This window comes from Brassica rapa, chromosome A03 (assembly GCF_000309985.2).
Source record: "Brassica rapa cultivar Chiifu-401-42 chromosome A03, CAAS_Brap_v3.01, whole genome shotgun sequence".
NCBI lineage: Eukaryota > Viridiplantae > Streptophyta > Magnoliopsida > Brassicales > Brassicaceae > Brassica > Brassica rapa.
The window spans coordinates 31,106,881-31,124,740 of NC_024797.2; the positions used below are offsets into that span (position 1 = coordinate 31,106,881).

At 38.1% G+C, this 17,860-nt stretch overlaps 1 protein-coding gene and 1 pseudogene across 1 annotated transcript; one reads left to right on the plus strand and one right to left on the minus strand.

The window, feature by feature from the left end:
• The first annotated feature begins 7,730 nt into the window (after nt 1-7,730).
• LOC103862332 (3-ketoacyl-CoA synthase 16) lies at nt 7,731-9,497 on the plus strand. The gene is made up of 2 exons (XM_009140029.3): nt 7,731-7,745; nt 7,807-9,497. Exons 1-2 carry the CDS (start codon nt 7,731-7,733, stop codon nt 9,406-9,408), a joined length of 1,617 nt encoding a protein of 538 aa, XP_009138277.2. The 3' UTR covers nt 9,409-9,497.
• Nucleotides 9,498-9,768: 271 nt separating this feature from the next.
• Nucleotides 9,769-15,337, minus strand: LOC103862333 (annotated as a pseudogene).
• Between the last annotated feature and the right edge of the window lie 2,523 nt (nt 15,338-17,860).

Below are 17,860 nucleotides of genomic sequence, written 5' to 3' on the forward strand. Positions count from 1 at the left end.
ATCCACTTCAGGTGTGGATAAGGTGACGGGTAATCCATCGGTGGACTGTTGGGTCAGCTGGGTCTGGCGTTCTTCAACCCGAGCAGCCAAATCGTTGTAGATTTGCTCGGACTTGCCATCTATAAATCGGCCCGCCTTGTTCTTGTGGGTCCTCTCGTAAAGTTGCATAAGAGACGGGAATTCTCCCGTCTCTTTGGCCTAAAAAAACATTTAAGAAAGTTGTTAATTAGAATATATATAAAAATATACTAAAAATTTAATATAATTAAATTTTTAATTACCATTTCCAAACGGACACCAGCGTGGGGTTTTTGGCCCGTAGTGTGAAGCATCGGCCCGTTCCCGTGCTCATCGACTGTGTTACGGGAGTTAGAGCAAGACTGGGCGATTCTAATGGAATCAGGAAGACGCCAATATCGGATGAGGCCATCCCAGACATCCGTGGTGAGCTCAGCGGGTTTGCCACGCTCATACCCCTTCACGATCCAGTCACCCTTCCAGTTGGAGACCGTGTCCAACAAGCGAACTTTCGCCTTCGCTTCAAACTTCTTCCTCACCCTCTCAGTGATCCCGAAGGCCCAATTATATTTTTGCTGTTGAAAAAATAATTTATAATTAGTTTTTCAGAAAAAAATATATATATAAATAATAAAAAAATTTAAAGATATATATTTAATTAATAGAACTTACAGCGTAAATTTTGAACCACGTCTTTCTGACGTAGTGGGGCGTCATTTTCCAGTTCGGATGTGCCATGGAGAAGTAACCTTTTATCGTGTCGGTTACGTCCGATGCAAGACATCCGTCAATCCCCCACCTGAAAAATACAAATTTAAAATATAAATTATTTTTTAAAGTTATAAAATAATTTAAAAAGAATAAAAAAATAATGAAACATACCATAAAGTTCCGTCCGGTCGGTCGGGGTCGATGACTGGTAAACCTTCTCTGCCTGGCAGACGGAGAATGTCCTCTACGGTGTACTGCGAGTAAGGAGCACTCGGAGGCACCATCAAATCGGGATGAATCTCGGCCGCGGGCATCGGAGGTGCCGGCATCGTAGGAGGCACAGGAGGAGGAGGCATCTGGGGAGGCACGTGAAGAACCGATGGTGCACTAGAAGAAGGAGATCCAATGACTCTCTGAGTGTACTGAGTCTCGGGGACAGTCTCCTGACCCGAAGAACCGGGAGCTGAAGAAGACGACGGGTCTAAACGACTACCCGGCTCACCGAACATCTCTCTGTAATGGGCAGTAAGTCTACCTTTTCGAACCTGAGAAAAAAATTTAATTTTTTAAATTTTCGTAAACATATACTTCCCAACATTATCCACCTAATCAACACTAAATAACATAAGATCCGTAAACCTATCTAAATTCCCTATACTAACCACCTAATCTATCCTAAACTAATCAAACTAGAGAGGAATTAGAGAGACTTACCATTGCTACGAATTAGGGAGGAAGTGGAGAGGAAGTGGAGAGGAAAGACGGAGCGAGCTCGCTCGGGATATATATAAGATTACTTGTCCTCGTAATTTCCTCGTAAACTTACGAGGAATTACAGAGGCCCGCGTTTTCAGTTACGACGAAATAGCGACGAAATACAAAGGCCCGCGTTTTCGTTAACGACGTTTTTACGACGAAAAGGGTTACGTGGAATTAACGAGTTAACCAGTTACGAGGAATTAGCGAGCCTTTATTTTCTATAAATACCCACAACTTTCCTTCTCAAACCACACACACAAGTCCCACACACAAATCACACTCCTCACCAAAATACTTTTCAAATTAGAAATATTTGAAAAAAAAAAGAAGAAAAGAAGATATTAAATTTATGTGGGTGAGACTTAAGTCTCGCCACATATAATTCTAGTATCTTTCTTTTTTTCTTTTTTTTCTAGTTTTTATACTATGAGGAAGTAGCAAGTCCCGCTTTTCACCAATTTAGAAAATTTGGAAAAAAAAGAAGAGAAGAAGATATTTGGAACTATGTGGTCGAGACTTACGTAAGTCTCGCCAAATGTGATTCAAGCATCTTTCTTCTCTTCTTTTTTTTAGTATTTTTAATATTTTCGTCGTAATATCGTCGTTAGTTTACGACTCTTTTACGACGATTCTGGCTTACGTGGAATTAGCGTGCCCCGCTTTTTTAATTTCGTCGTAAAATCCTCGTGGCCTTACGAGGTGTTTACGACGAAATCATCCTACGTGGAATTAAAGAGTGCCTCCTTCGTCATTTACTTTACGTGGTATTTACGTCAATTTACCTTACGAGGTCTTTACGACGATTCTGTCCTACGTGGAATTAAAGAGTGCCTCCTTCGTCATTTACTTTACGTGGTATTTACGTCAATTTACTTACGAGGTCTTTACGACGATTCTGTCCTACGTGGAATAAACGACGATTACGTCGTACATTCGACGTCAAGTTACGAGGAATTAACGAGCAGTACGTTTAAATCCCTAAAATCCGAAACCCCAAACCCCAAAACCCCATATTCCTTATCTTCTACTTCATATATTCCAAACCCCATGTTTATTTCCATTCCAAACCACAATTCCCACATTTACTTATTTATAAAACAAACTCCCACAATTTCTTATTCATAAAACAAACTCCCACATTACCTTATTCATAAAACAAACTCTCACAATACCTTATTCATAAAACAAACTACACAAAATCAAATACATCAATCGGATACATCGACATTCTCGTCATCACTAGAAATATCATCATTTTCATTAAACTCGTCTTCTACAGCTTCGTCTGTGGCATCATCGGTAAGATCTTCGTATTCGTGATTATGCGGATCAATGAGAAGGATGTCATCAACTTCTTGTTCAGGTTCCTCGACTTCATTTATCTGTTCTTCTTGCAATGGTGGTTCTTCTCCACTGATGATTCGTCCTCGAGGTGTAACTTTGATCACTGCTAACCAATTTATACCCGAATCTCTCATCCGAGGGTATGGAAGGAAGCTAACTTGGTCTGCTTGTGAAGCTAAGATGAAAGGCTCGAATTTGTTGTACCGACGTCCACCGTTGACATCAACTACACCAAATTTGTTAGACCGAACACCTCTGTTGACGACGGGGTCGAACCATTCACATTTGAAGATGACGCATTTCAGCTTCAGTATCCCTGGAAATTCGACTTCAATAATCTCCGTCAAGATCCCGTAGAAATCTGTTTCCCCTTTCACACATATTCCATAGTTACTGGTCGCCCGCTGTCTACCATACTCATATGTGTGAAAAGTGTAGCCTCGTGTGAAATACATCTGTGATGTGGTGACCTTTACAAGTGGAGATTGAATTACTTCGTGTAACCACTTAGGATAATCTGCATCGTCGTCATAATCAACCTGCAAAAATAAAGAGAACATTAAAATACAAATCATGTATGAAAAAATAGTTTGAGTTATAATACCTGATTCCGCAACCACTTAATGAAGTGCTGATCTTTCCTTTTGTCTACGTCACTTGTGGATATACCAGGAAATGTTTCTTCGACTTGAGAAACAAATAGGCTGTAAAATTAATCACATTTCATAGGAATGAATCTCTTGCAATTATATAATTAATTATATGTGTTTTGAAGTGTCCATATATGTTACCTTTCAAAATAACGCATCAATGGATCCTCGCAATTGAGTAGAATATAGGTGTGTGCACTATGAGCGTCTTGTTCACTCGACCACCAAACCTCTTTAGACTTCCCACCGAGTCGTCCAATCTGGCTAAAGATGTCTGGAACACCAGCAACTGCATATGTTGGCGCAACTCCACCATCATCATATCTTCTTGGAGCTCTTCTACGGGTACGTACTTTTGACGCAAAGTAGTACGATGTGAAGTGAGAAACTTCTTCCGTCAAACTTCCAGCAATTATAGAACCTTCAACTTTGGCGAGGTTCTTTGCTTTTCCCTTCAAATATTTCATGGCTCGCTCATACTGATACATCCATCCGTAATGTACAGGTCCACGAAGCAATGCTTCATATGGGAGGTGGACAGCTAGATGCTCCATGACGTCAAAAAATCCAGGAGGAAATATCTTCTCCAAGTTGCACAATAAGATGGGAATGTTCTCCTGAAGCTGTTCTACAACTTCTTCTTTAAGAGTGCGTGTGCTCAGATCCCTGAAAAATGCTCCAATGCCTTTTATATTCCAAAAACAATTAAACACATTGTTAGTCGTATATTATTTTGCAAACTAACCGTTATATATTATTGTGATATAAAACACTACGAACCTGCAAGTGCTTCATGTACGTTTGTTGGAAGTAGCTCCGCAAATGCAAAGGGCAGTAGTCGTTGCATAAAGACATGACAATCATGACTCTTCATCCCAGAGAACTTTTGACCCTTTTCAACACATCTAGAGAGATTTGAAACATACCCATCGGGGAACTTCACTTCTGATGCCACCCAGTTGAACAACACCGACTTTTTTTCTGAAGACAGTCTGAATATCGGAACGGGAACTTGTCCATTGCTTTTAATATGTAACTCGCTTCTTGAGCAAATATCCGGCAAGTCCAACCTCGATTTTATGTTGTCTTTTGTCTTCCCTGGGACATTCAATATTGTATTCATGATGTTCTCAAAGAAATTCTTCTCTATATGCATCACATCGAGGTTGTGGCGCAGAAGAAGATCCTTCCAATATGGCAACTCCCAAAATATACTCTTCTTGTGCCAGTTGTGATGAACACCGTAAGAATCAGGCATATTACGAGGGACATGCCAATTACCACCCCAACGAACTGTTTCGTTAGCTCCGTAGTAGTCGATTTGTGCTTCAATTTGTTCTCCAGTTAGATATGGTGGAGAAGTGTCTCTCACAACCCTTTTGTGCCTAAACAAATTCTTGTTTCTTCGGTAAGGATGGCCAATGGGAAGAAATCGACGATGACAATCAAACCAACTTGTCTTCCTACCATTCTTCAGTTGAAACGCATCTGTCGTTCCATTACAATATGGACAAGCTAATCTCCCATGTGTAGTCCATCCAGACAACATCCCATATGCAGGAAAGTCACTTATGGTCCACAAAAGCATAGCTCGCATCGTAAAATTCGTCTTCGTTGAACAATCATACGTCCTCACCCCTGTTGACCACAAATCCTTCAACTCTTTTATCAGTGGTTGTAGGAAAACATCCAGGGACCTTTTTGGATGGTTCGGACCAGGTATCAATATCGTCAAGAATAGCAACTCCCGTTGCATGCACATCTCCGGTGGCAGGTTGTATGGCGTAAGAAAGACTGGCCACAATGAATATTGTCTCCCTGACATTCCGAACGGACTAAATCCATCTGTGCATAATCCGAGATACACATTCCGGCTATTGCTAGCAAAATCCGGATGTACTTTGTTGAAATGTTTCCAGGCTCTTGCATCTGATGGATGAGTCATCTCACCATCCGTCTGAGTATGCTCGGCATGCCATCTCATCTTTGCAGCAGTCTGCTCTGATTGATACAATCTTTTCAATCTGTCTGTAATTGGTAGGTACCACATCCTTTGGTACGGTACCCTATTACGTCCCCGTCCTTGCGGCTTGAATCGTGGCTTCTTGCAGAATCGACATACTTCTAGCTTCTCATCATCTCCCCAATAGATCATGCAGTTGTCGATGCAGACATCTATCATCTCCGAAGGCAACCCAAGACTATAAATTAATTTCTGAATCTCATAATAAGAATCAGCAGACACATTGTCTTCCGGCAAATACTCTTTAAACAAGTCCGCCCATTCGTTCATGCAACTTTCAGGTAGATTGTGATCAGTTTTAATATTCATCATTCTAGCAGCCAACGACAATTTAGAGAGACCTTCTCTACAACCACTGTAAAGTGGTTGATTCGCCGCGTTTAACATTCCGTAAAACTTTTTTGCATCTATATTAGGTTCTTCATCATGAGCTACGAATGCATCAGCTACCATATCATGAACCCTATCATAATCTACCATCTCCTCCTGATGGTAACTATGTTCATTATGCAAATGATGATTAACCGGTTCTTCCTGAAAATTGCTATTACTACTACTAGCTTCATTCTGATCATAATTATAACCTTTCCCATGTTGAAACCAGATATAGTAATTTGGCGTGAAACCTCTATTTATTAAATGCTTCCAAACATTTTCACGGTTTGCCAATTTCGAATTGTTGCATTTCCGACAAGGACAGAACATCTTACCACTTTCTTGGGCGAGCGGTGTTGAATCTGCTTGGTGCATAAATGTCTCCAGCCCCGCAAGGTATTCTTTCGTCACTCTCCCGTTAGCATCTCTATGCATATACATCCAATTCCGCAACTGGTAAATAGTCCCAGAGCCAGCCATTTTTTTTTCTTTCACGTTTTTTGTTGTTGGTGTGTTTAAAATGATGTTCCAACATCCATATTTATAGAAAATTTCGAATCTGGTAGTTGTAATTTTACTATGAAATTACGACGAAAATTAATTGTATGGCCAAAAAAAAACGTGAGCCACCTACCAAGTTGGTGGATTCAAAATTTCCTCGTTAAGTACACGTAAAATATTTCGTCGTAAAGCACTCGCGAAATTTACGTGGCTTTTACGAGGAAAAACTATTTCCTCGTAAAAGCCACGTTAATTTACATCGTCTTTACGACAAATATTTTTTGTCGTTAGCTTACGACGAAATAACGATGTTTTTCTTTCTCAACGTACTTTCCTCGCAAAATCAACGTTTTTTTACGAGGATTATTTTTCCTCGTTAAACTTCCTCGTTAAAATTACGTTTTCTTGTAGTGAGCGTAAAATATCTCTCCCAACGAAATCGAACTAGGGGCACAATGGAACCAAATCCAGTCATTAAACCACTGGCGGCTGATCGAGTTGAACTAGCTTCAATATATTGACACCCCCATAGTTGATATGATCATACGGATTATCCAACTTATATATCGGATAGGGTTGGCCAACACCATCTTCGCGCATGCATGTGTATATCTTTTTTTTTTTATTAATATGGGGTATCCCAAGCCTATGGAGAGGCCTAGACTAATCTCCAAAGGGAGATGCAGTCCACAAATAAACTTTTTTTCTGGGTATTCAAATAGTCTCTAAAATATAAGCTTATATCTGTGTTAGGTGACCAGGATAATTGTGACTTAGTTTCGCACAGCAGATGGATCGAACCTGAAACGTGTTGACGTCTCAGTCATGTCTCCTTACCACTCGACCACAATCACCTGGTCAATGCATGTGTATATCTGTTGTCAATCGAACACGTTTCATAATTTTTTAAAATTTTTTGGTAGTGAACTGACAATACAAACGGCGTAGTGTCTCCATTCATATTTGTTCTGTTTAAAAATATGTATGTGCATTGACAATCCTAACTAGACGAGGAAAGCACCTAACTAAGACGTTGGTACCCAGCTAGGAGACTGCATCGCCGGTTTGTGTACATTAACATGAGATAAAATTGGGTTAGTATTTGAGTGTTTCATCTGACTCCATATTTTGCCACTGACTTTATGACTCGTAAATGATCCCCAACAATGCATATGGCCTACAAACTTCAAGATAAATGCACCTCTTGATATATATTTTTCTCTTATCCTCGTTAAACATGAAAGTTAATATTCAGTGTGTAGCTAAATAACTCATACTTACCAAATGAGGAAACGCTGAACCTGAAAAACATCCGAGTTACATTTGAAGCGTTAAAATAAAACTTGGAAATGTCGCTATTCGGAGTAAAAACTTTCACGTGCTTGCTTATTTATTACATTCATTGCATGAGAGCTGTCTCTCTAGCTATCTCTCTTCTTCTTACCCCCTCTATCATACTCAATCAAAACCTCTATAAATGTAATACGAGCCAGAACGAACAAAGACCACACTAAGAGTTTAAACACAAAACAGGGGAAACATATCACTAAAAAGTATTCCCCACTGAATAACGTAGAAATGGTTTTCAACTACCTCACGACCCATCGCTTGAAGCTGTATTTCCTCCCATTGTCGGTTGCTATAGCCATGCAAGCTTCTCGTGTTTCCTCACAAGATCTCCACAGCTTTCACCTCTCCCTACAGAAAAACTTCACATCCCTAACCATATTCTCCTTCTCCCTGATTCTCGGGTGGACGCTTTACATTATGAACCGACCCAAACCCGTTTACCTTGTTGACTTCAGCTGCTACCTCCCACCGTCTCACCTCAAAGCCAGCGTCGAGAAGATCATGCACCACGTAAGAGTTGTACGTGAATCGGGCAAATGGGCGAAGTCAGGCGAGAACGATTACTTGATGGACTTTGTGACCAAGATTCTAGAACGTTCCGGTCTAGGCCAAGAGACCTACGTACCGGAAGGTCTTCATTGCTTGCCGATAGAACAAAGCATGGTCGGGTCACGTAAAGAGACTCAAGAAGTTATACTAGGAGCGGTCGATACTCTTCTCCGCAACACCGGAATCAGCCCGAGTGATATAGGTATATTGGTGGTGAACTCTAGCACTTTCAATCCAACTCCTTCGTTAGCAACTATCATAGTGAACAAATATAAACTTAGGGAAAATATAAAGAGCTTTAATCTTGGTGGGATGGGGTGTAGTGCTGGCGTCATCGCTATAGATGTCGCTAAGAGTTTGTTACAAGTTCATAGAAACACTTATGCTCTTGTGGTCAGCACCGAGAACATAACTCAGAACTTGTACGTTGGTAACAACAAATCAATGTTGGTTACAAACTGTTTGTTCCGGGTAGGTGGAGCTGCGGTTTTGCTTTCTAACATCTCTAAAGACCGAAAACTCGCTAAATACAAGCTTGTCCACACGGTGAGGGTCCATACCGGGTCCGATGACCGATCTTACGGATGCGCGACTCAAGAAGAAGATGAAGATGGTGTAGTTGGAGTCACCTTGTCAAAGGATCTACCCATGGTAGCTGCAAGAACCCTTAAGATTAATATCGCAACGTTAGGTCCACTGGTTCTTCCCATAAGCGAGAAGCTTCTCTTCTTTGTCACATTCCTTAGAAAGAAGTTTTTCAACCCCAAGATCAAGCATTACATGCCGGATTTCAAGCTTGCGTTTGAGCACTTCTGTATTCATGCTGGTGGTAGAGCGCTTATAGATGAGCTTGAGAAGAATCTTCATCTTTCTCCGTTACATGTGGAAGCATCAAGAATGACGTTACATAGGTTTGGTAATACATCATCGAGTTCTATTTGGTACGAGTTGGCTTACACGGAAGCGAAAGGAAGGATGAAGAAAGGAGATAGGACTTGGCAGATAGCGTTGGGGTCAGGGTTTAAATGCAATAGTTGTGTTTGGGTGGCTCTTCGTAACGTTAAGGCTTCTGCTGATAATCCTTGGGAAGAATGTCTGAACAAATATCCAGTTGAGATCGATATATGAATCAAGAGTATGTCCGACTCTCTATAAGTTTTTTCTTTACTCATTTTAATGTGGTGATGTTTCTTCTCGTGAAAGAATAAGTTTAAATATTCCGTGTGCTTTTATGCAAACAAGTTTTTTAAAAATCAAATATACACATAGACATAGGGCAGAAATACAAGACTTCAATAATCATCAAAAATCTAAAATTCCACAGTTTTACGTTTAGGAAAAGTTCTTAAAATTCAATATATATATATAATTTAATTATTGTATGACATAGGTGATAATATAATTAGAATCATCAGTCTGCAGATACTTGAAAATTTTCATAATTTTTGATAAAATAATAAATAATGTTAAAAGGTTAAAAAATCCATATTAGATCATCAAAAAGACTAATGAATAGCTTTGAATATTACATATGACTAACTTAATTAGTTCAAATAAAACTCAACAACAAGCTCACTTACATTTCATGTTTCCTCCTTTATATTGGTAAGACTTGGGATTCATTCAGAGTCAGAATCTGAATTAGCACTCTGCCTTACACTCCTCCTGGCTTGTGTCATAGACTTTACCTTATGAGATGATGATTCACCCTCGTAGTGGATAACTTGAGCTCTAGCTAACCTGTCTTCCAGATCATCTGTGCTGAAATCGTCTTTCCCTCCCAGCTCATTAAACCCAGCCTACCAAAACAACATTGAAAAACCAATCATACTCCAAAAGACAAAAAAAAAAAACAAAAGTTAAGAGTTTGTGTAGTGTGTGATTATACCACATAATCATCCACTTTAGTGTTCTTAAGGAGGGCAAGAGTGGGAAGAACCACAATCTTGAGCCTCTCAGCCAAGAACGGACTTTTCTCAGCTTGGATCTTCACAAAACGCGTCTCAATGTGCTGCTTCGCCAATATACTCATGTCATGTGCTTATCCATCACCTGCAAAAAAAAAAAAGAAGTTTATTTTTATATAATAACTAAGTTACTGTCCTAACATAAAAAGAAACTAAAGTTACTGTCCTAACATAAAAGAAAAACTAAGTTACTGTCCTAACATCTCTTGTCAAGATTGGTGAATACCATACTTTACAGGGCCAATTCTCGCGGTAGAAGTGGCAGACGACGCGCTCGCTGGCCTTGACGGCGGCGAAGAAGTCTATCTCGGAGGGGATCTCGGTGTACTCTCCGCCATTCTCTTCATCTGCTGCAACCTTCTCTCCCTCAAAACCTCAAGATCGTCCGCGTCGGGCTTCTCAAGGGATGCGATCTCCTCGTCGAGCTTATCCTCCATAGCTTTCGCCACCGTCAGAAGCTGCTTCTCCAGAATCTGCCATGAAAACAAATCCAGAATCATCCCTCGCAAATTCAAAAGCAGTGTAAAGACTGTACCTCTTGAATAGGGATCGTCCATTGTGAGATCTGATGAACGGATCCTCGTTTTTTTTTTTGAATTCAAAAGTGAGATTCTCAGTTTTAGGTGACGGACGAGACGGGATGAACATAATAGAGTTCTTCAAAACGACACCGTTTCAAATAAACCCGGTATGCAGAAATCATTAAATCAAGTGAAAACCGGCTAAACCGGACCGGATCATTTTTTGGACAACTCCGGACCGGATCATATAGAATGATAGAGACAACACGATGTGGGACTTTAGTAGCGGGTGTGTGTCAGTGTGAATCATTGAATTACATCCTTGATCTTTTCTTAAGTGTGTTATAAGCTAGACCCGTTTTTTTTGTCATAAGTACACTACTACTACGTCGCTCACTCATATACTATGATCTAAGGAAAAAAACAGGGCAATGAAAATGAATGATATAGACCACACGATGTGGGACTTTAACAGCATGTGTGTGTCTCACTCATATATGAACTTTTTAAAAGCTTCTAAACGAGCGAGCTGGCAGGTTCCTCAAAACTCATTTTCGTGTATGAAAGTTTGTGATAACATCGAAAAAAGTTCATTTTGGTTGAGTGGCTACGCTCACTGAGTCACTGGAATGGCCACCCTCGAAGAGAAGTGAGTTTTTTTTTATCACACTTTTTTTTTTGTTGTTTGTCTAATATCTTGCGTTAAGACATAAACCGTTGAGATGTCCATATGTATGTTTGGGTTTCGGGTTTGGTTTGTTGGGTTTTGTCTGAAATTTGGTACATTTTTTTCTAGAAATTGATGAGTTCTTCCTTTTCTCAGTATTTTTGTTTGGAGGAACGAAATCAATAGGTTATTTTGTCTTCTTTGTCTAAAATTCTGCCTAAGGATCCATTTTGATTCTTGTCTGTACAAATTTTTTGCTCTAAAGAATAAAAAAAATTTAATAATCATCAGTGTCGGTTCTAAGGGAGTGCTGGGAGTGGGAGTGCAAATGCACAGAATCCATCTTGTATGTTAAAATTTCTTTATTACTTTAGGGTTCTAAAGTTTTTTAGATTGATATATTGAAGGTCTAAACTCTAAAAATTACTCATTAGTCTAAAGGAAAAAGAGCACATGGCCTTTTATTTTTCTAAGCCGGGCCTGATAACCATACTCGATCATATTACATGAATGGAAACAACTACATCATCAGTGGAAGCTACAATGAGAATGTGGTGTGTGTTTGTTGTATTTAAACGGGAAGACGCCTTATGAATATATCTCTAAGAGAGGTAATATTACATATAAACGGCAAATGAATGTAAGCTGCCATGTGAGAGAACTTATGACCTTACTATGTGATTCGGTCTGACCCGCAGGGGTACGGCTCGAATTTCTCCACGATGGGTGTTCAGTCTCTACGCGGTGACCCTTTCAGGTCTTAGAACATCAATATCGTGGGCTCTTAACCTGGGTTTTTAGAGCATCTTTATCCCTAAAACCCCAAATAAGGTTCTTAATGATTTTGTACTTTAAGAACTTTTGTTAAGAAACTTCCATTTTGAGTGGTCCAATGGAAGTTTCTTAATTGAGGATTTTTAAAAAAAAAAATTTACATCTCCATCTAATCCTACAAAACAACCAAATACATCAAGCAACCATAAACATATCAAAATAATAGCTCCTGAAAATCAATACAAATAATAGCCTGAAAATTAGCAAAACTTCGTCATGGCTGCAAACAAAAGCTTGTTTACAGTGACTCACTCAGCGTGAAAACAATCAAGCCAAACCAATAACTAATGATCTAGACCACTAACAAAGGAGCAGACTTGTAGATATGTTCTCATTTCCATTTTAATTGTAAGAACAATTCCACTATAACAACTAAAGAGAGAGGGTGTTGCAATAGTAATGATAACAAGTCGCTTAGTCACAGTAGCTACATAGAAGACTACAAACTAATGCAGGTCAAGTAGTCTTCTTTATGCACCAGTTCCTTAAGGGAAGCAACTCAGGAAACAAACCTTCTACATGAGGTTCACCATGAGACAAGTCACCCTTTATGAAATTGTCCAACACAATGAAAGTCCGCTCTGCAATTATAACAAACCAAACAACAGAAGCATCATGGACTTTTACATGTAAATAACGTCCTGAACACAACAGTCAACACACTTGGAGGATTGGTGACATCAAACTTAAAAGAGTACCAAACTCAAAACAGAGAATCATGAGTATAAAGGTCTATTGATCAAAACCCATATGCAAACAGTCAACTTTGAGATTCTGGAAAGAAAACCTAATACTCTAACACAAGAAAGTGATTAACTTTAGATAAAAGAATATGCACTTCCTTCCACGCAGGCCGTCATGGCCAAGAACTTATTCAGATTAGGCTGACAAAAACAGAGCACAAAAACTAAAACATTAACAAACAAAAGAACAAAACTTTATATTATTTGGGAACATCCCAACCGATAGGTTTACCCCAACATAACAGAACTATAGACTTGTAAGTAAATCCAGAGCTAGTAACCAATATAACAAACTTTGAGAAAAGATCAGATCAGATTCAAATTAGGTAGTAACCATAGCACATAAAGCAATCTAGAGCTACTAACCAACTTAAAGCATGGAGCAAACTTGAGAAAAGATTAGATTCAAATATTGTAACTTTCTAAATCATCAAGAGCTAAGTTCACGAGAAGACAGAGACACTGTGGTGGTTTCAAACCTTTCCTTCCAACAGTGGTGGTTTCGATCGGTGGAGGATCGGTGGTGGTTTGGCTGATCGGTGGAGTATTGATCGGTGGTGATCTGTGTGGAGGATCAGTGGTGGTTTTGATGGGTTTCACCCCTTTCCTTCAAACCAGAACACGAGGAAGACAGAGCAACTAAGGGGGTGGTATTCAATCTATGAATTTGAAAGAATTCATAAGGAAAAACTTTTGCAGTATTTTCAAAGATTTGATGAGATTTTAATGCATTTATCTAATTCTTATGCTTACTTCTATTATTGATTTTAAAAGAATATACATAAATTTGATAGAATACTTCTGCGAAAGCACACAATCGAAAGTCTCAGAAGGCATCTTGATTTGGTTAACTGGGTTTCTTCAGCAACAAGGCAACATTGACTTTATATTTGTTAATTGTTGTTTTTTATATTTGCGGGTAACTCATTAATTATCATCCACAAAGGTCTCTTCATTCTTTACGTACTTCTGGAAAAATGAGAAGTAGAGAAATGCTATTGTTTGTGTTTTCCTACAATTCATTATAAATCTCTGCATAAGAGCAAAGAATTGACCCTTTACATTTATACATGACTTTTTCCATTAAATTCTTATCAAATACTAGGCCTATCAAATACCATTACTACAAAATCTATCAACTATTGAATAACAACAGATTTAAAGTAATTAAAAAAATGATTCCAAATGCTTAATCCAATAACAAAAGAATTTAAAAGAATTGATGAAATTCATAATTGAATAACAGTGGAATTGAATGGAAACAATGATTCCTTCTAATTCCTTCTAATTCTATCAATGAAAGAAAAAAAAAATAGAAAAAAAAAACAGAAAAAAAAACTTTAACTAGGAGACTGACACGTGGGTTTAAACCCACTAATAATCTATCACCAAACACCCAAATTAAAGATCGGTAATCTCTATTTTTTTTTTTTTTTCTGATTTAATTTTAATCACTTTTTGCCTTAAGAAACTCATTAAGGTTCAGGGTTAATGATGGTCTTAGTGTTTTAATGTTAAAAAAGAAAAGAAAATTGTGTAATTAAGGAAGAAGCGTTGCTTAATTAAGGCTGGGAAGAAACGTTGCTTCTCTCCTTCCCTCGTGACTTCTTGACCGCTCCGACTCTTCTGGTGATCTCTCCTCGGCGAAGCGGTGAAAACAAAGGAAAGAAAAATATCTCAACCTATCAAGAGTCTCCTTTCATCTCCATCTCCAAAAGATGGCTTCCTCGTGGAGAAAGTACAAGACCCGAAAGCGAGACCCAAGCCCTCAAAACGTCGTTCTTCTCGTCATCGATTTACAAAACCGCTTCTCCTCCATGGCCAATCCTATCCTCCACAACGCTCTCGCCACCATCGACCTCTGCCGACGCGCCTCTATCCCCGTATTGTTCACGCGCCACGTCCACAAATCCCTTACGACTGACACCGCCATGCTCGGCGAGTGGTGGAACGAGTTGCAGCTTCAGCTTTATGGGTTGTATAAGATTGCTACCGAAGGAGGTTGTACTGCTCCTCAACCTTCAGCTCTCAAAATGACTGCTCGTGCTAAGTGGTTTGCCTCTCTCTCTCTCTCTTTATTCTTTACTCTGTTTCTGTGCCATGATTGATAATCTGATTCCGACGTTTTGACTATGAATCTGTGATGATGATTGCTTGTAAATGTTTAGTTGAGGTATCTTCATGTTGGAGTCATGTATGTATCACCAAGTTCACATCTGATTCAAGAGAAGATGATTGCCTGATCATGTTTAGTTGAGTGAGATAGTTGACGTATCTTCACATTGGAGTCATGTGGGTATCACCAAGTTAACAGCTTGCATTTATAACGGGTTAGACCACCCTTGTGATCTTTACAGTTTTTGGTTTGTTTTCTTATTGTTTGTTCATGAACTTATGTCTCTCTATTTTTTGGAAATTTCAGTGCTTGTTGGTGAAGGGATGGAAAGGATCAAGCTGGAGCTTTCCCCGCCGGAAGAAGAGTAAGGATGAAGAAGACTATGCATGTGCTATACGTGAGGTTAGTACTATTGATTTTACTGCTTGTTATCTTTAGCGTGATTCATTTTTTTTGTTCTCTTGTAGTAGCTTGATACTTGATAACAAGCACTCATTTATCATAATTGCATCTTGAAAATGAATACTTTGTAATTAGAATAAGAGCTTCTTGAGTCATTGTATCTTATGATTTAGGCCGTTGCATATTAACATCTCGTAGTGGGTTCATTGGTTCCTACTTTGTCGGCTGTTGACATTTACAGAGATGTCAGCCTTATGTGCGCATGCTTTTGTTTTAAGTTATAGATGATGCAGGTGAAATTAGAGGAGATGTCATTTTATATTTTCTGTATTGGTACAGGGTTTCTCATTTTTCATACAAATATAATAACTTGATCATGACACATGCTCCTTAAGTCTTTCTCGTACTTGATATTATAGTTGAGCAAGGAAATGTTCTTTAGAGCACCATTATACATAATCTTTTTGCAAATGAGAATAGCTTATGTTGACAATGGGAAACTATAATGGGTAATGGCTTATCTGGTCCTTTTACTTTTTCATTCGTAGAGAAATGGTCAAAGTCCCAAAAGTGTTTCTTGTAGCTCTCTACTGCTATTCTACTTGTGCCAGTTTAGACTGAATTGTCCTGTTGATTGTTTGTTTAAACTTGGATCATGTGTTAACTATGAAAAACTGAATGTTTTGCTTGATTGGTTAAGTGATCCGTCTTGTGTGCTCTTTTGAAACAAGTTTTAACTTTTGGGAAACATCCTCGATGGAATTTAGGTTCAGTTGGATTTGAATCTTACCAGACATGAAAGTGTAGGACTTGTCATGTGGTTTTGTTATAACATTACAAATTGCAGACTGTTTTGTTAAATGTCTTTGTATGTGTTCGTGTGCTACCTTGTTTTTGTTTTTAAGCTCATACAGATTGTTTTGTGTGTTGGACCATTATTCCATGAAGCTAACTTGATGTTTTGAGTTTGCAGGATAGGTACAGAACATGAGAAGTTTGGTTTTGAGGTTAATACTTTGCGCCCTATGAAGTATGATCAAATAGCCAAGCTGCTTAACAGTATTGCCGAAAGATTTGAATGGGAGAAATTCATGGAAGGTGACAAGATCATACTTAGCAGAAGGGTGAGTAAATCTCTCTCTTTTATTGCATTGCTTAGGCTTCTCTGTGTACAATTTTTCTTGTGTCATTGTCTTTATAATACTATTTTGTAATGAAAGTTTATTCACAAGAAGCCTTTGTTCTTCCTTCTCCTTCTCCTTCTCATGTTATTCCTTCTCATATTTTCTTTAAGAACCCTTAATTAAGAGATTTACATTGGAGCACATAAATGTTGAAATCTCTTAACTAAGTCTCTTAACTCACATTTACTATTTAAAAAATATTAAAAAAATAATTAAGAAACTCTAAAAGGGTATTTGGGATAATGATGCTCTTATGGCATTTCAAGATTTGTTTATGTTGCAGGATTTTAATATGAGTGTTTTGGCTGCGTACACGCGGCCTAACTCAGTGTCTGAAATTGTCAAGGTACATTGTAAACACTGTTGCTACTGTTAAAGCTCCCAAATATTTTAAGCTCTTGTAACACAGTTTCTGGCAACCAAATAAAACATTTTGCAAGTGAATTTGCTAAATATAGAAAAATAATCTTATGGTCTTCGTTGTTATCCCTCAAATAGCATGGAAGGCTAAAGGAAAACAATTAATGATTGTGTTAACTCTGCTGGGAAAGTGTATGATTTTGGTATAACATGTTTGTTGTTGAGCTGTATTATACATTTGTACTTGTGGAAAACTATCAACAGAGTTCTAAATAAAAGTGTACTAGGAGAAGGAAATGCAATGTTCTGAAAATTGGTATATGTCGTACTCAATTTTTTTTAAAAAAAAATCTGAATTTTGCAATTCAAATAGTCTAAATCATTTTAAATCGATCTAAGATTGTCTAAAGAGAAAAAGACTAGGATAGCACCAAACCAAGTTTTTGTTCCCAAAGTAGCACTCAAGGCTCAAAGTCACAAAAATAGATTTCATTAAAGAGGTAAATATACATTTATACCCCTTGGGTTAATTAATCCAAACCTTAGGGTTTAGAGTTAAGGGGTGGGGTTTTGGAATTAGGGTTTAAAATTTTATAAAAAATAAATACTAAATTAAAAAATAAAAAATTTTAAAAACAGTTTCCAAAAGTATTTTTTAAATTATAAAACGAAAATTTGAAAAAAAAAAATCGAAAAAAATATATTATAAAAATTTCGAATCTGAAAACATATAATCTGAAACTATAAAAAAATTATTTTTTTTCATTTTTTTATTTTTTATTTTTT